The sequence below is a fragment of the Drosophila virilis genome, chromosome 4 (assembly GCF_030788295.1).
Source record: "Drosophila virilis strain 15010-1051.87 chromosome 4, Dvir_AGI_RSII-ME, whole genome shotgun sequence".
NCBI classification, from domain to species: domain Eukaryota; kingdom Metazoa; phylum Arthropoda; class Insecta; order Diptera; family Drosophilidae; genus Drosophila; species Drosophila virilis.
The window spans coordinates 2,089,267-2,106,175 of NC_091546.1; the positions used below are offsets into that span (position 1 = coordinate 2,089,267).

At 37.5% G+C, this 16,909-nt stretch overlaps 2 protein-coding genes across 5 annotated transcripts in view; both read right to left on the reverse strand.

Moving 5' to 3' along the window:
* Positions 1-1,693: 1,693 nt before the first annotated feature.
* On the reverse strand, positions 1,694-13,354 carry LOC6635629 (uncharacterized). Of its 3 annotated transcripts, none has more exons than XM_070209242.1 (5): positions 6,732-7,041; positions 5,367-5,720; positions 3,042-3,268; positions 2,793-2,977; positions 1,694-2,241 (listed from the first exon to the last, which is right to left on the reverse strand). In XM_070209242.1, exons 2-5 carry the CDS (start codon positions 5,620-5,622, stop codon positions 2,046-2,048), a joined length of 864 nt encoding a protein of 287 aa, XP_070065343.1. In that variant the 5' UTR covers positions 5,623-5,720; positions 6,732-7,041; the 3' UTR covers positions 1,694-2,045. The 3 variants fall into 3 exon arrangements, with proteins under 3 accessions (XP_070065343.1, XP_002059234.1, XP_015024405.1); XM_002059198.4 differs by lacking the exon at positions 6,732-7,041 and adding an exon at positions 13,247-13,354 and having other exon boundaries at positions 1,696-2,241; XM_015168919.3 differs by lacking the exon at positions 6,732-7,041 and adding an exon at positions 13,247-13,354 and having other exon boundaries at positions 1,697-2,217.
* A 2,672-nt stretch (positions 13,355-16,026) lies between these two features.
* Positions 16,027-16,909, reverse strand: part of LOC6635630 (cilia- and flagella-associated protein 53) — a 51,016-nt gene continuing 50,133 nt past the window's right edge. For both annotated transcript variants that reach the window (XM_002059199.4, XM_032438831.2), the window contains 2 exons: positions 16,485-16,878; positions 16,027-16,425 (listed from right to left, as the gene is read on the reverse strand). In XM_002059199.4, the coding sequence (XP_002059235.1) occupies positions 16,297-16,425; positions 16,485-16,878 (523 nt within the window). In that variant the 3' untranslated portion in view covers positions 16,027-16,296. The remainder of the gene's footprint in view (positions 16,426-16,484; positions 16,879-16,909) is intronic.

Below are 16,909 nucleotides of genomic sequence, written 5' to 3' on the forward strand. Positions count from 1 at the left end.
ACAACTTAACATTAAGGTTAGCTATTTGAAGAGCTGCTGTGCCTGACAACAACGGAAATGTTGTCCGCAACGGCAAACCGGGGCAGATTATCCGGCTAGCAGTTACCCTGTTAATGGGGCTGTGCTTCATCTTCTTTCCCCAATTGTAACAAATCCATAAGCTATTATATTGGGCAGGGGCAGTGCTTCTTCTGCTTTCTCTACTATGGAACATTATTTAATTTTTGTCTGACAGATAAGTAACATGTGAGACCTAATGATTGCAATCTGTTGTGTCTAGATTTCGAAAATCATATTAATTCACATTCATTTCTCTGAACATTCATAATTTGTATTGAATTGAATTGAAATATTTTTAAGCTGCGTGCACCAAGCGACCCTTTTAGCAAGTTGTACAGGGTATCTTCACAACAATGCATGTGACTTACCAAATGCTGTCGCAGCAGCTCGGGAATAGCTTTGGAAACCAGCGATGACTCAGCGTGAAACCTTTTTTGTCATTTTACCAGTGTTGCCAAATGTCTCTTAAAATAATATAGCTAAAGCCAATGTTAAAAATAGCTAAACGCATCTCAGCAGAATTTGCTAAGAAATAGCCAAATCAGCTTCAAATTGTAACTGTTTCCGACTGACGACCTCTTTTAATAATTAGCCATTTTGGCTAGAAAACAGCTGAATTGTCAACACTGTTGATGACGTCAGCAAAGTCGAGCTGGTAGAGAGATCATAGAAAAACAATTGTCGCAAGTCAATATAAATATGTTTGTGCCAAATAAATAAAAAAAAAAGTAGATAACATATTTAGGCCAATTTTTTTATTTGCTGTGTTTAAAGAAAAGTAAAATGTGTTTATTTTTGTTATCAAAGAATTTTTCGCCAAAAATGAAACCTAGTTTAACTATGGAAGAGATTAAAGCTGAAAATAAATAAAATACTAATGCTAACTCTGTCTAGCACATGCTTTATGTTCGGCTTTGAGGTTATGTACAAGAGATTGGCTTATTAAATTGTGAAAAAAACGTTATAAATTTTTTAAAATATCTTAGTTTTTGTTTTTGATTAGAACGTTCCATAGAGTCAATACAATTTAGCTATTATAATCAATCCTATATATAGGATTTTATTTTTTTTATTTCGATGTTGAGGTTAAATATAAAGCCTGGACATGGTGCCCTAAAACAGCTTAAAGCTTGCCCCAAATTTAATTTAAGTTAAAAAATAAAAAGCCTAACAAAAATCTGTAAGCTGATAACTATATCATTTGGCTGAGATTTCTTCTAAATTATTATGGAGTAACACCTCGCCATCTCATCTAAAACCAAAGAGAATAGAACAATTGTGAATATCATTGCGCAGTAGAATATTATGGATATATTTATCATATGTTTATTAGCAATAAGATCTCGTACACATTAGTTATTTTTATAAATAGTTATTAAGAATTATTGGTTAGGTATAGATATATATATATATACACATTGATATTTGATTTTGTACATACAATAGATAATATTCATTTATAATTAGGCTCAATCCATTTTCTAGGTTAGGTTAACATTATAATACTTCGACTACCAACACCGATTGATATGACAGATTGGAAACATTTATTGGCATGTGTATTAACTTGATATTTGCATAAACTAGTAAAACTTTGAATATACACATACAAATACATATATATATATATATATATATATATGTATATGTATAGGTGTAATTATATACAACACATTTAGAGATATAAAAAGTTAAAGTTGTCTAACACTAGAGTTGGAAATGTACTCCATTTAGTGTTGGGTAATTGGCTTAGTGCGAATGTAACGGAAGGCATGGGGGGAAAAGGTACATAAAAAATTATCTAATTGTTGGTTAGTTTAGTTTAGTTAGTTTAATTAGTTTAGCTAATTGTTAGTGCTTGTTGTTCTCCAGTTACGCGCTTGACTTTGTCAGCAATATACAATTGATGCTTGGTATACATATGTGTGTGTGTGTGTGTGTGTCGTGTGTGTCGTGTGTTTGTGTTTGTGTTTTTGTTTCCGAATCTAGCCCAGGAATCGTATATTGGTGAATACCACCTTGGCCGGCCGCTTGCGATTACAAAAATTAACCGTCTTGCTGTGATTACCTTTGCGATTCTCATGCAAATTGACCAGAAGCTTGAATATATCCTCCTTGCTAGGCGTGCAGGCGTATCGCAGTTCCGGTTCATAATTGCTGTTGATAGAATTCATGTAAGAACTGAGATAATAGTAATATTTTGCAATTAGAATTTATGGTTGACATCACGCCCACTTTTCATATTGATATTGATTTTGTGGTATTTCGGTATTTCAGGGTTCTGTGTACGGGCCTAGAGAGACTCTTGGAAATGCAGTTTAGTACAAATTAATTGATTAAATAACAGTTTTTCAATTTTCATCAAGTTGCGGGTTGTGTTCCTGAAAAAGCCAGGCAGCTTCGAAAATTTTATTGAATACATTTCGCCAAAATGTTTATTTGTAGTTGGTTTCCGTTTTGGAATTTATCTTGAATTTATCTGATTAAAATTTTGTATTTGCTTCAAACTAATTGATTTCACAAATTTAGCAAAGGCGAAATTGTAGCGAAAGCGATTTCAGGAACATTGCCCAAGTTTGTTTGTTTTTTGTTTTTTTAAGTGGAAAAAGCGAATTAATCAAAACTACGACTACAAATCAAAACTGGGGTAACATACAATTATATATTTTTTTCGGATTGCTTTGGAGTGAGTGTTTTTTTTTTTTTGGGGTACCAGGATGACAATAGCTTACCCGCGATTGCGATTGTGCCGCTTCCAGGGATAGCGACGATAATAACGCGAACGTTTGGGCTTATTCGGACCCAATACCAGGCTGCCAATGCTGTTGTCCAGCTCGGGATAGTCATCGCCGGCAATTGCCGTCGGCAGCTGCTCCTCTTCCACATAGACCAGCGGCAGCGTATCCAGCGAGGGATCCTGGTTATCGGGCAAACTGTTAAATAAATACGCACGATTTTAGCCGCCAACTCTGCAGACTTACCTCCAACATTTTCATGAGCAAAGCGGATTTGTCGACCAGTTCCTGCTCGGCGCGCAAATCCTGTTCCAGCTTCTTGAGCATGTCATATTTGCTGGCCACCTCCAGTTCATTGTAAACGGCATTCGCAAAGTCTCGTTCCGGCTCTGGCTCCGTCTCTAGCTCCGTCTCCGTCTCCGGCTCCGTTTCCGGCTCCTGGCCCAGCTCCGCGTTCAGTGCGTGCAACAGCTCTGTCCGGGCGAAAGGGAAGCCACAATAACTTGTATTATTTGGCATTTTGGCATTTACGCGACTTTGCCGCTAATCCCAACCACAAGAAGGGGCTGCTGGGCGCGGTTTCCGCCAACTGACATTTGAAAGTTGGCATCGTTTTGTTGCCCAGCTCACGCTTACATTTGTTGTATTGGGGCTTAAAAATACTCATTCATATTCAAATATACGGACGGGTATTTGCTCAGAAGTGGCGGAAATTGACCGGCGGCTATAACCACGACAATAGCTCAGACAGCCGTCAGTCTGTCACAGTCCCTTGCCCAGCCCTTCCCCCAGTCCGTCCCCCAGTCCGTTCCCAGTCCGTCCCCCAGTCCGTCCATCAGTCAGTCTTTCAATTGTGTTTGACGTTTGCCCGTTTATCTTGCAGCTGCCTTTGTCTCACTTGCCAGCTTCCTGCCAGCTCTCTGTTCGGCTTTAATGCCACGCCCATCGCCCACATATTGCTTCCACTCGGATTACAGCTTACGATTCATTGGTTCAGCATTAGGCGTTGTCTGCCTTCGAACTCAAAGCTGATCAACTTTTAAGCAATTTTATTTGAGATTTGCTACTTGTTTATCTTACATATTTGAGAATTGCCACGAAAAATGTTCTCAATTTAAGAAAATATTTTCTACAAATATCTAATTAAGGTTAATTTTTCTAAGAGCAGATACATTGACTCTTTTTCACTTTTATTCAATTTCAAGATATAAAGTGAACTTTAATAAATACTTTTGGATTTTTTTATAATGCTCAGAAAATACTACTTGCTATTGAACTTCTATTTAAACATGAGAAAGTTAATAAAAACGTGACTTTTTATAATTAAGAAAATGGGTATAAAATCAAACCAACTCATATTTTAGAAATCTATTCTATCTATTTTTTATTCTCTCATCAGAGACGGGTACGAAGTATGAATAATAAATAGGTCTTATCACAAGCGGCATTTAAAAGAAAGTGCATTTTGTTTTAAGCAAAATAAATAATTTAATTTAATTTATAAAAAGGTCCTAAAGGCCTTTGAAATTTATTACTTTGTGCAGTGTTGAAAAACATAATTAAAATAACGTTTTTAAAGTCGTTAACAACAGTTCATACTTTGTGTGCAGTGTTGCAAAACATTAGACATTGCTCCAGCCCTGGTTTGAGCGCAAACCTAGCCTAACCTAACTTTAATCAATTGGAAACCCAAACGAATTTATTATACCAAATAAATGGTAATCAATTGTGTTCATATTTTAATTTTATGGCCACACTAGAAGAGTGCTGTATATTTGTGTGTGTGTGTGTGTGTGTGTCCATTGATTGTAGACAAAACGGCGCGACTTCTGACGTAAAACCAAATTTCAAATGCGTCCAAAATTGTTAACATTTTGTGGGCGTGTTAAGTGTGTTGTGCCTCTGTGTGTGGTGTGTTGCCATAGATAAACGCACTTCAAAAATTGTGCACTGACCGTAAATGCCCAGCGACCATTCAAATCAATTGATGCGTGGGAGGGATGGGAGTGGAAAAGAAATGAGAGGCGGGAGGGAAAATTTGGGCACCTGTTGACTGTGCAGCCAAACGTGGTGGAAAATAATATGCAATGCTCTTGTCAAAAGCCATAAGGCCAAAAATGTTCTAATTGAATTCCATACATATTTATGGGGTTAACTGGCAAAAGAAGTCCCGCTTTCATTTTAGATGCAAATGTATTTTTTTTTTTTAACCTTTTCAACTTGGTCCAAGAGTTGGTTAAAATATTTAAAACATTTTGGCGTAACTTGGAAATTTTTTGAAACTTTTAAAACTTCAATTTGCCAATATGTATAAATGTGTAAATATGTGAATTTAAGGGGAAGAAAGGGTTGGCCGCCCGAAAATCGCGTCTAACCGTGGCAAACTATGAGCCCGGTTAATAGCTTTGACATGGTTTACTCAATGGGAAATAAACTTTCATGGCGCACATTGTAGCCCGTCAGTGGAGGCAGTAGACGAAGACGGACAAAGCCTACACACAGAAGTCAAATGTGAGGGCGTAATCCATTCAAGAACAAAAACACAGTGCCGTTATTTAATCAAGGACTCACCATCACCAGGATCGTAAACGTTACGTTGCTGCGCATTCAAGTTGGGTTGTCGCTGCTCGTCGTCCTCAGCTCCGCCGACAGCTCCTGCTCCCAATCCAGCTAAGTAGGCACGTGAATGCTGGTGTTCCCCGGCAGCAGCTGCTCCATTGCCAGACGCTGTCGCGTGGCCCGTAGCTGTCAGAAAGCCAAGGACATGACGCGTGCTGGCCAAGATCGTCAGCACCAGCAGGCAGAAGGTTTGGATGTCGTGCTTCATGGCCTCCTCCTCTTAACTTGTGTGTGTGCGTGTGTGTGTGTGCCTTGACTGATGTTCTCGGGATTAGTGGGCTGTTGGCGCCGTTTGTCGGTTTTTGTCTGCAAGCACAAATGAAAACGTGTTTGAGGGTAATTACCATCACAACCTTTCGCCCACCTTGCATACCGCCCCCCACAGCTTCTCCCACCCCTCCTTACACGTCTAGCAACTGCGTGTGGGTGCTCGCACTTTTTTCACACCCGACGCAGGCTTAAATCAACAACTTGCTGCTCTTGGGGTGTGCTTATTTAGTACAACTTGTGAATACCCTTACGGAGGGTATTATGGCTGTGCCTTGAAATGTGCAACGCATTGCAGAAGACAGCTGCGAGCACATTTATCAATAGTCGAGCTTATATAGGAAAGTTCGTCAGTGTGACCGTCTGTCCGTTTGTATAATCGCGTGTATCTCGAGAACTTTAGGTGCGAGAGATTTAAAATTTGGAACGTAGCTTCTTTTAGCGCTCGAATATATCTTTTTTATTTCAGCACGACAATAACTCTCACCATTTTCAAGAAGTCCATAACAAACTATAGCATTATCCCATTTCTTGAACATATGTCGTAATCCCTAAGATCTCGAGCTCCAAGTTGGTATGTAGAATATCTTATCTTACAGATCTAGAATATTTTTAAAGAATATCGGATGACTGTAATGTTTTGGGCCACTCCATCATTAATTAAGGTTTCATATGGAAAAGTTGTCTTTAGGGGTAAACACAAATCCAGAAGATTCCCTATTAATATCGGATTATTTTAACATAATATTACTGTATAAAACGACTTGTTCAATAATTGAGTTTTTATTTGGAAAAGTTCCTTAAACACATTATTTGAAGATATCTTCACCAAACTCAGCTTTCCTATGCCCCACACATATCTACCTCGTCGTAAGGGTATTTAATTTTCGATATGTTGTGCTTTGTTTTTCTAGCTTGTTTTTATTTTAAGGCCAACATTCGCATCGTTTCATTTAATTAGCCGCGTGGGCGTGGCTTAGGCATTGGCTTAACTCCTTCTCCACGCATTGCCAGCACAAGTTTACCGCCACCCTCCTCTCACTCCCCTACCTCCTGCTCGTACTTCCCCCAGCCGCCAGCATGTCTTAGGTTCCCATTAGCCAGGCCACAACGCCTTCAGCTTTGCCCTTGGCGTGTTCTTTCGCTTGTCTCTAAAATAACTTTGCGCTGGTGAACAATATAAATGAGATGGCTTCAAACTTTTGGCACTTGCGGTCGTGTCTAACTCCTGAAGCCTTCTGATTTGGTTTAATTTCTCAAACCCAAACAATGGAACAACGTTTTTTTGCTTAGGCTCAAACTGTTCTAACACAAATTTACAGCATGCACAAATTTGAAAAAATTTCAATTTTTTTTGTTCAATATGAGTTAACAGGAATTTTATGAAAAATTCGTAAAGAAATGATCTAGCTTTTATTTAATAAATAGACTTTTAAATATTCATAAAATTTATTACAAGATATTTGGCTATTTTTTAAGACTTTTGTAGCAAACATGTTAGCTTTAAGAAACCAAGACTGGTTCATGCTTCCGACTCAATTCCTTCTCAAGCTCGCTCAATTGCGAACTGGTTCCAAGGCAAGTCAAATGAACTGCGCGTGCAGTTTCCAATTGGAATATTTCCTTTTGACGAATTACCAAATGAACCATGCGCAGAGCTTACAATAAATGAGCCACAAGACACGCCCCACAAATTGACGACTGACAAAAAAAAAAAAAAATAAAATTGTTTTCAATTCGTCAACTCATTAAAAATTGTCTAAAAAAAGTTTTGCTGCCAATTTTTTTGTTCGCTGCACGTTTTGATTGGACTGCAGTGAACATTTTTGTGGGAGCTTAGATAAATTTCTCAAATTATCGACTAAATCGAGTTGCAAAGTCAATCTTTAAACTTGATTTTGTCATATTTCTGTAATCGATGGCAGATGGCTTTGTTAACAAGCCAAATATTTTTGTTGAAATATTCTGAAAGCCTATAAATGCTCAACAAAATGGCCATTTACGTGGCTTTTGACTTAAATGTGCTGTGAGCTGGCCTATAATATCGATACTCCAATTTAATACCCCTACTTAAAATAGACAGGTTTACATTAAGCTCTTTATGTTGTCATAAGGTACATAAGAGTAAGTACTCGCAAATGAAGTTAAAATCGCGTTTTCAAATATGGAATACCCTTTTCTTTTTTTTATGAATATGGCATATGCCTTCATTTCGTTAGCTAAAGTTAGTTAGTTGAATCTTACTGGGAAAAATTGCTAGGCACTTTATCCTCATTGTAAAACTAAGCTTGCTGCATAACATCGTTTTCGCCTCCATTTATCTAACTCATATTATTAAGCTGAATCTTACTGGCAAGAGTTGCAAGGTACTTTATCTACATTGTAAGACTAGACTTGCAGTAAACTCTTTCCGCCTTCATTTCGTTAGCTCACATTAATTAGTTGAATCTGACTGGCAAAAGTTGCTAGGTACTTTATGTACATTGTAAAGCTTTACAAGTATATTGTATAAATATGCATATATTATAATATGAATATATCAGCATACAATGAACAATATTTTCCACACTTAGCCAACTAAGCAGAACCTTACCTTGAACATGAGTTGCTTATGAACGGCATTAAGAAACTTATTGTTTACAGGGTATTAAAATGAAAACGAATGTAGACAGCTCAGAAAATATGTCCTATATAAAACACACAATATTGGCCTTGGCATTGAATAACATATTCAATAAGAGTTTTTCAAGCTACTTTAATGCCCATAAAACCTTAGAAAGGTTTTTTTTTGGTCACAATTAGTGACAATATTTTTTTTCTTTATTGCAAGGAATGTTTTCAGAAGTGGATGAGCCCGAGTGGGCGGTCAACAGAACACGAATCGTTGTTAAACTGTTTTAATTAACTTGTTGACACACACTCAGACAGACTCGAAACTGGCCCAAATGTAGGGTAGGGGAAAGAGCTTGGCCAAATTGTTGTCAATGTTAAATGTTATCCCGGGGGTAAAATGAAATTTACCACAAAAATGTGGGCGAACATTTGTACCTGTCCCCTGGCTGCCAGCTCACCTGTTTCGCAATAAACGCACAGTTAATTGTTTTAATGAGAAAATTGAGCTCAAATAAATGGGCCAAGTAGAACAAGGCATAACTGTTGGAACTTGTCATGTGTATTGTAGAAAAAAAGGTGAACGCCAAAGCTTAAATACTCTGGTAGAAAAAATGGGTCAAGGTTCTGTGAGGTGGAGAAATGTAGAGCTCATGGTTTGGTCAAGATATGAAGAAAATTAGAAAAGTTTTCTTAGAAAAAAAAGTGTCGGAAATATTTCTTCTAAAGAGTAAGATATTTATATATAGCGCGTATAACCCGGCCTTGCCCGTCAGCTACCAAATCTTTGATCTCCATTTCCACCAAGGAGGAATGGAATTTTCGAAAAGTGTGAAACAGTTCTCGAATGAATTTGAACAAAGTTCTTTGAAATAAAGTTTGGGGCCGATTGGGTGGTTCACAAAAAAGTAGCATACAAACGTTTTTCACAATTTTTCCACGCTTGCGGGTGGAATTACCCGAAACAAATGGAAACTATCCTGAAAACCTCAGCTGTCTAGCTCTTACGGTTTGGGTTAAGTGTTGATCACCAATCAGTCAGTCAGTCAATCAGTCAATCAGTCAGTCAATATAGAGATTTATATATAGAAGTTTATGTAATTAAGATTTTCCAAAGTTCCACAAAGAAATTAAGGAACATATGTCCGAGTGTTGATGTTGATTAGGAATATAAATATATATATATACTTTATGGGATCACAGTTGTTTCCTTCCAGGCATTACACATTGTTCGAGCTAGTTATTATACCCTTTGCAAGTGTATGAGAACTTGTTTAATTAGCTTTGGGCCAGTGCAAAGGGTCACTGGGTTTTTCCGGTTGGGAATTTTTTTTAGTACGCTTCTGGCCCAAAAAGTTGTTCTTGTTGGCCAAAACTAATGCACATGTTGCTGTCGGCCAATTAGGCAAACGAAATGTGTTTTCCTTTTTCTGTGTGTTTTCCCTTTTTCCTTCTTCTGCACAATATTTCAATATTATATAAATGCGACAATTATGAGCCTGAAGCGCAGCTGTCAACTGGGGAACCTTCTTATAATTCCAAGCATTTCCAGACATATGAGATTCGATTTCTCAAAGTCGAGGAAAAATAACTTTAATAAAAGTATTTAGAAATTGGCAGCTTGGCTTAACAAAATCTTTGCAAGAGTTCAACTGTTTATAGCTAAACCTTATCCATGTGTTTCTATATATTTATGTATCTATATGTATGTGCATCTATATCTGAGTCCTCTGTTGAGGGGCTATTTCCTCTTTCTCGTTAATAACTTTTGCATTTTTATTTATTTATTATTTATTAGAAATTTGGATTAGCCAAACGTCAAGGTACCTCTAAAATAGACTCTAGAAGTATGGAGATGCAAAAAAACGTGACTCGATAAAATCTATTTGTTTATGCGGATCAAGCACAAATTTTGATTTATTGATTCTGGCTTATTAAAGCCACTTCAAGTTGGAAAAAAAAGGTTGCCATGCACTTACAAAAAAAAAAAAAAAAACAACCCGAATATCAAATATTGTTTTGCTCTAATAAGCCCGCTCCCAAAATGTTTATAAACCCAATATATATACATATATTTGCTGTTGTGTACCCTTTGGCAATTCATGATTTTCACGAGTATTCGCATTAGGAGGTCAAGAACTTGATAGCCTCTGCTTCAACTGAACTCTGCTTTCGTCTTTCAATATAAACACACACACACACACAGACACAAAAGCACTCAGACAACGATCATATTTTGCGGGCAAAGGTGCTGTGGAGCGGTAAGTGGGGTAGGCGGGTGTGTGGCAGTTTCTATGCCGGAGGGCTGAAATTTGATCCATGCTCGATGACCATGTGGAATAACATACGCCCACAAAGGCGCACAGATTGGTAGAGGGAGGGAGAGGGAGTGGGGAAGAATGGTAGAGAAGTAACAGCAGCAGATATTTATTATTTTTTATTTTAATACCCTAACCGAAAAGTATTGTAGCTATAACAAAAATCGTATAACGTAGAAATCAGTATATTTTGAAAAGTAAGGGTATGCAAGATATTGTTGTTTATACCGAAAATCTTGTAAAAAGTATTCATTACATTATGGCATACCCCTGTGCTAATATGTCATAAATAACTCTGAAATTAGGATCAACGAGACGTACTAGTCGGGAGCTCCCGACAAAGGGATACCCTGAACATTCTTCCAACAGCGAATGCAATTATATATACTATTCTAAACAAAAGTCAAGCTGTCTCTAAGAAGGGGTATGCAAGATTTTGTGTATTATACTTTAAGTATGTCTGCATATTATTTCTATATTGGAAAAATCGTCTATAAGAAGGGTATTAAATCTTCGTTATGCCACATCTGGGCTTTCATATATTGTTTGACTTTCCAATTGACTTGGACGCGTACGCGTATTGCATTTATGACCCCCGGGATTTTTGTTCAAACAATTTTCTTGCGTTGGTTTTTTTGTTTTTTTTTTGTACGTTTCTTGCTGTTTGGAATTTTTGCAGGTGACACTGAAGGGATTTCAGTTGAGGTGTGTTTGCCAGGCAACATTTACAGCAAATATTTCTGTTTTTCTTTTGCTTCATCTTATTTTCTTGTTTTTAATTTCAAGCTGAGTGTTTCTTTGGCTGATTGTTACAGCAATCCGTCAAATTATTGAGCTCTGTTTGGTTTTCTGATCAAGCAAAATTAAGATATGATTGGGCTTAAAAGCAGATAAAATTATATTGAAAATTTAGTAGAATTTCATATTGATTTAAGTCAAAATTATCTCGAAGGAGTTTCGGGTTTTTATTCAACTTTGTTTGTAAATGTATCCAAGTTATATTTAGGCTAGCCTTTCAAAGTTTGTTTGATTATTCATTCGAGTTAGGTTTGTATTTAATATTTAACTAAGAAAGATATCTAAAGAATTAGCTTGTCAGAAAAATAGCTACCATTTAAGCGCTTTAGCATTAATTCCCAGCGACACTTGCCCATTTTCTCGCTTCACTTGCCTTACTTTCTCTCGGCGATTACACTTAATTCCCCTTTTTTCCTTAAACAGTTTAAATGTGAAGCCATGAATACTGATTTATACCCACACTATATATATATACTGTTATTCGGGCGCAGTGTGACCCACTTTTCTGCAGATGTTTGTGCTCGGAAATTGGCAAAAAAAAAAGAAGAGTTTCTGTGAAATTTTTAAGTTCGTGATTGATTTCTGGCATGCATTTTCCATACGACGCAGGTTTTGTTGCCATTTTCGGGCTTAACTTTTGCTTTGTTTTACATTTTACTAAACCTATTCACCAAATGATTGATATGCGTAAATTAAGTGAAATTGAGGCTATTTCTGGCTTATCTAATATTTATTTATAGCTCAGTTTTTCGGTGTCACAAACTAGTTTGTTCTTTCACTGTGATTCATTAGTTTAATTAGTTAATTTCCTATAAATAAGTTTTTCCTCACAATTTTTGGCGTCTCTTTCCGCTTCAAAATATGCAAAAGTTTTCATTGTAAAACACATGGTAAAGCTATTTTGAATTTGAATAAAAAATAAAAACTAAACAAACTTTAATATTTTCAACGTTCCTTTTAAGTCTGATTAAAGCTATGATTATTTTCTTAAGCCAAGTTAAGAAATTAATTATTAATTTAGCTGTCTCGAGTTTCGGAGAACTGAACAAAAAAAGTGTTTGGAAAAACACTCAACTACTTTGAAAGTAAGGCGTTTATAGTATTTATTTCCTCCGAATTCATTTGCGATTAAAATAATAATTACTTTAGGAGCCCTTTTTAAAAGAGGATTAGTGAAAAAAGTTTAAGAGTAAGGGTCTTAAAATATTTTTATTCTGTTTTCCGCCGAATTCATTTGCGATTCAAATAATAATTACTTTAGGAACATTTTTCAAAAGAGGATTAGTTAAAGCTTTATTTTCGGATGAAGATTAAATATGTAAGCTCTTAATTTAACTTAAAGAATCTTTTGGGCATCACGAAAAAAAACATTTAAATGTAGTTTAGAATCAAATTAAAGCTGCAGAATATTTTTTTAAAAGACGTTTTTAAAATTTCCAAATTGTTCAAATTTTTTTTGAAATTGTCATATTTAATCATTTTTCATAATATTTAAATGTTTTCACATTTTCAAATTATTTCAAATGTTAAAAATTTTTCAAATTTTTAATTGTGAAAAGAAAGCTTTATTAAAAGTTGCCTTAGTTCCCGTCAGCACTAACACACACACCCACAAATATGTATAAGTATATATTTAATGCATTAGATAATTTTAACACGCATTGTCATTTGGCGACGGCACTTCTAAGATTTCGCGACGGTTTTGTCAGTTCGTTAAGAAAAAGTCTCTCGGAACCAGTTCAAATGAAGTGAATGCATTTCTTGCTTAATTGTTCGCTTCTTTATTTTTGGTAACTTTAATTCAAACTTGAAATATTAATTGATGGCGCGAGAACTCACTTGGTTAACTTTCGATTAACTTTCCGGATCCGTTTTTGCGGATATATTGCGCTTTAACTGTTGCAACTGTTGCTCCTGCTACTTGTTGAACACTGCGTAACCGACTCGCGGCGCCGACTTCTTTTATAAGGACCAGGCGGGCCGATGGCCGCACGAGCGCGCGTTCGGCGCACGCACGCACGCACGCATGCACGCACGAAGGCGACGCGCCAAAAATTGCGTAAAAGCTTCGCGAAGCTTTTACGATTCCATTTACAGTTAGTCGGCGCGTCACGCGAGGACGCGCGTTCATTATGTTTTCTTTTTTTCCTCGTAATTTGGCGTCTTTATCAATGAAAAATTTCGTCACATTTGCGCAAAGTTGTTTTGTTTTTTTTTTTTTTTATTTTGTTTTGTTTCTGATATTGTCTTATGAAAAATTATAGGGAAATCGGGCAACGCCTGCGGAATCATAAAAAGTGGCCGCAATTATTTACGCCGCAAGATAACCGCGCGCCGCTAACTAGGCAACAAGTCAACGCGAAAGGGCAGGCAGCGGCGGATGGGGGGGGCTTGAGCTGGGCGGGGCTGGGCGTCGGTCTGGACACTTCCCGTAATTGTTGACATGGCGCGTCATTTGGTTCGCGGAACATTTGAGGCGTAGGCGAATGCGTTTTACTGCGCGCAGTTTACTCGCAGCTGAAATTACGACGCGTAAATCCTCGGCAATCCGGAAGCGTATTTTGAACAGATATCCGCCTGCTTCCTGCACTTTACTTTCTCCAAGATCTGCCTTTACCTTGAATTCCCTTCTTTTTTTTTATCACAAAAAAAAAAATTGAAATATGTTTACTTATTTTTTATTAACAAGAAAAAGTTTTTACTTCTTTTCACTATTTTTCTTGTTTTATCACAAGCATAACTTCTAAGGTTTTTCCTATTTTGCACTATATCCCAATTTTCTTTTTTCTATAAAAAAAAAATATATATATTCTGCATCGTAAATCATTTGATTTAACATTGACAGACTTGCTAATCGCAGCAATTAGCTAGCGATTGCCTCATATTTCATTTTTATACCCTTGTGTGGGGTATTTTGATTTCATCGGTAACTTGATTAAAACTAAACAAATTCTCTTTTAATACGAACCAGGTTCACGAACCGAATCTTAAGGCAAGACATTGGTTCGAAACGTGAGCTGAACCGAACCAATTAAACCATTTGAACCAATGTCTCGCCTTAAAGTTCGGTTCGTGAAGCAAAAAAACGCGTAGTTTTTCAGTCAGATAGTTTCATAAATCGGCATTAAAATCGAATGAAAGTGAGCTGGAAAGATATATGCTTATTGAAAAGGTTCATTGACTCCTAGGTAAAATACCGTTAGCACCTTGCAGGCGACACCTCCCAGTCACATAAACAACGTTAAGTCGCGCTGCCTAAAGTTTTCTTATTTTTTACCCAAGCACAATCTAAGATAGACACTGAAACGCGATGGACTAGGCTGAGTGTGAGGGGCTGTGGATGCTTGACGGGGTCATAAGCTGCAGTCAGCAGGCCACGGGCCCCAGGCCCCAACACTTTAAAGTCAATAGCTGGAAGGAAACGAGTAAGTGACGAGGGGGGCACATCATTTGCATGGGTTACATTTTGCCGACAAGAGTGTGGGCGGGGCCGTAGGCGGAGGCGAAGGAATCGGCCACAGCAAATAAGCAAACACATAAGATTGCAGAGTGGCAAGCTGGGCAATTGCCCGGGGCAACCAATACCAAAATGATATAACGATACCTCCTCCTGCCCTCAAAGTAAAAAACCAATAACAGACGCGTTCAAAAGTTGTCTTCTCCAAGTTCCTGGACGAGGGTGTTCTTAATGGAGGGAGGTAGGTTGTTGAATACGTCTTCGTATGCTGACGCATATTTTTAGCCCAGCGCAAAAACAAAAAAAGTCTATTTTAAGATCTTTCAATACCAAAAATTGCAGTTTGCATTAATTACAAAATGTCACAAAGGAAGATTTAGTTGAAGTCTGGAGCTCCTCGTCAATAAAGCCCACGCGCTTTGAATGCGTCACGGCTTTTGAGTGTCATATTCTATATATCTACATCTATATCCATATCTTTCTGAATAAATAAATATATGTATTCATATGTAGATTATAGTGCGGGCGCCAACATTTCCGGCGTGCAATAGATAAACAAATTAGTTCAGCTAATTACGCTGAGATTTGTTACGGTCGCAGTTCCAAGATACTAAATCGCCACAATTTCGTCCCAATTTCGCCAAGAGAAAATATATAAATGGTTGGCACCAATAGAAATTAAAAAAATAAATACTTAATAATGTTCATTTTTATTGTCCGAATTTATAAAAGAAATAGTTTATAACTTAAAATTTATGTGCAACTCTTCATAAATTGCGTATTTAATTCTATTTTGTTAATAAATTGCTGAGTGAAATGAAAGTGAATTAGGGCTGAGACATGTATACCTTATCTATATGTTATTAATATATATTACATTCAGATTTATAGCTCAGTACAAGACAATTGACATAGCTTTGATTTTAAGGCAATTTATAAAACAGTTAAGGTACGAAATGGGCGAGATTTCAGTTTCCGGAACACAGTTCGCTCGCCTTATCGCAGCTGGCGCATGCAAAATGCAAATATTTGTAGCCTATTTGGCGGCTGGCCTCTGTAAAAGAACTCCTACGCGCAGCGCATAGGATTAGAGTTGGATTTTTTATTTGTACGTGGGTTTTATTATCTTGAACTTGTTACAGGTTTAATTAAACTTGATGCATTGACACTTATATTGACAGGTTTATTTCGCTGAGATTTCGTATCGGATGACAGCCCTTCCCTGTACGCTTTTTGATTAACTATAATTTCAATCTTGCAACCGTGCATTTTGGAAATTTATCACGTAATTTGCTTCAAATGTATTTGAAAATTGTTGTCTGAAATTTGAGTAAAACCCCATTTTTTTGGGAATAATTTGTCCCGTTCAAAAGGGTGAGACGGGTATAGATCGAAATAAAATGTGATGAAACGATTATTAAAACAGCATATTTTATGCGTCCTCATCGGGGTCAAGAATATCGTCAAAGTTGCCCTCTTCCTCGGCGATCTCCTCCGGCTCCTCCTCAATCGGATCGCCCATGATTATTTGCTCGGCCAACTGATACAGCTCGAGAATGTTCTGGCCAAAAAGAGAGAAGGATAATTTATAGGAAAACTTTTGTTAATCCCCAAACTCACCTTGGCATTGCGCAAAGCGACAATTTTCTCGTCCTCGAAGCGCAGTTGATCGTATTGCTGCTTCGATATGAGCAGGCCGCGATTAAACTCATCCTCCATCTCCTCCTGGAGCACCTCGGCGTATTGCTGCTTGGCCACCGTCAAACTGATGAGGCTCTCGCTCTTCAGCGACTCCTCGGACAGATCGGAGGCATCGTCCATGTATTTGCTTTGAATGGCGCCCGGATAGTCACCAAATTCTTGGGATGGCTCACGCTGCATTTCAATGCTGCCACCGCCAATGTCCTCCATGATGAAGGCCTCCAATTCGCTGGTCGCCGGCACCACGGCCACCTCCTTCTTCTCGTCCTCCAGCTGGTGCCGGATGCGCAGCTCCGTCTCCCTGAACTTTTGCCTGTAAGGAATACCCTTAGTATCTATCTGTC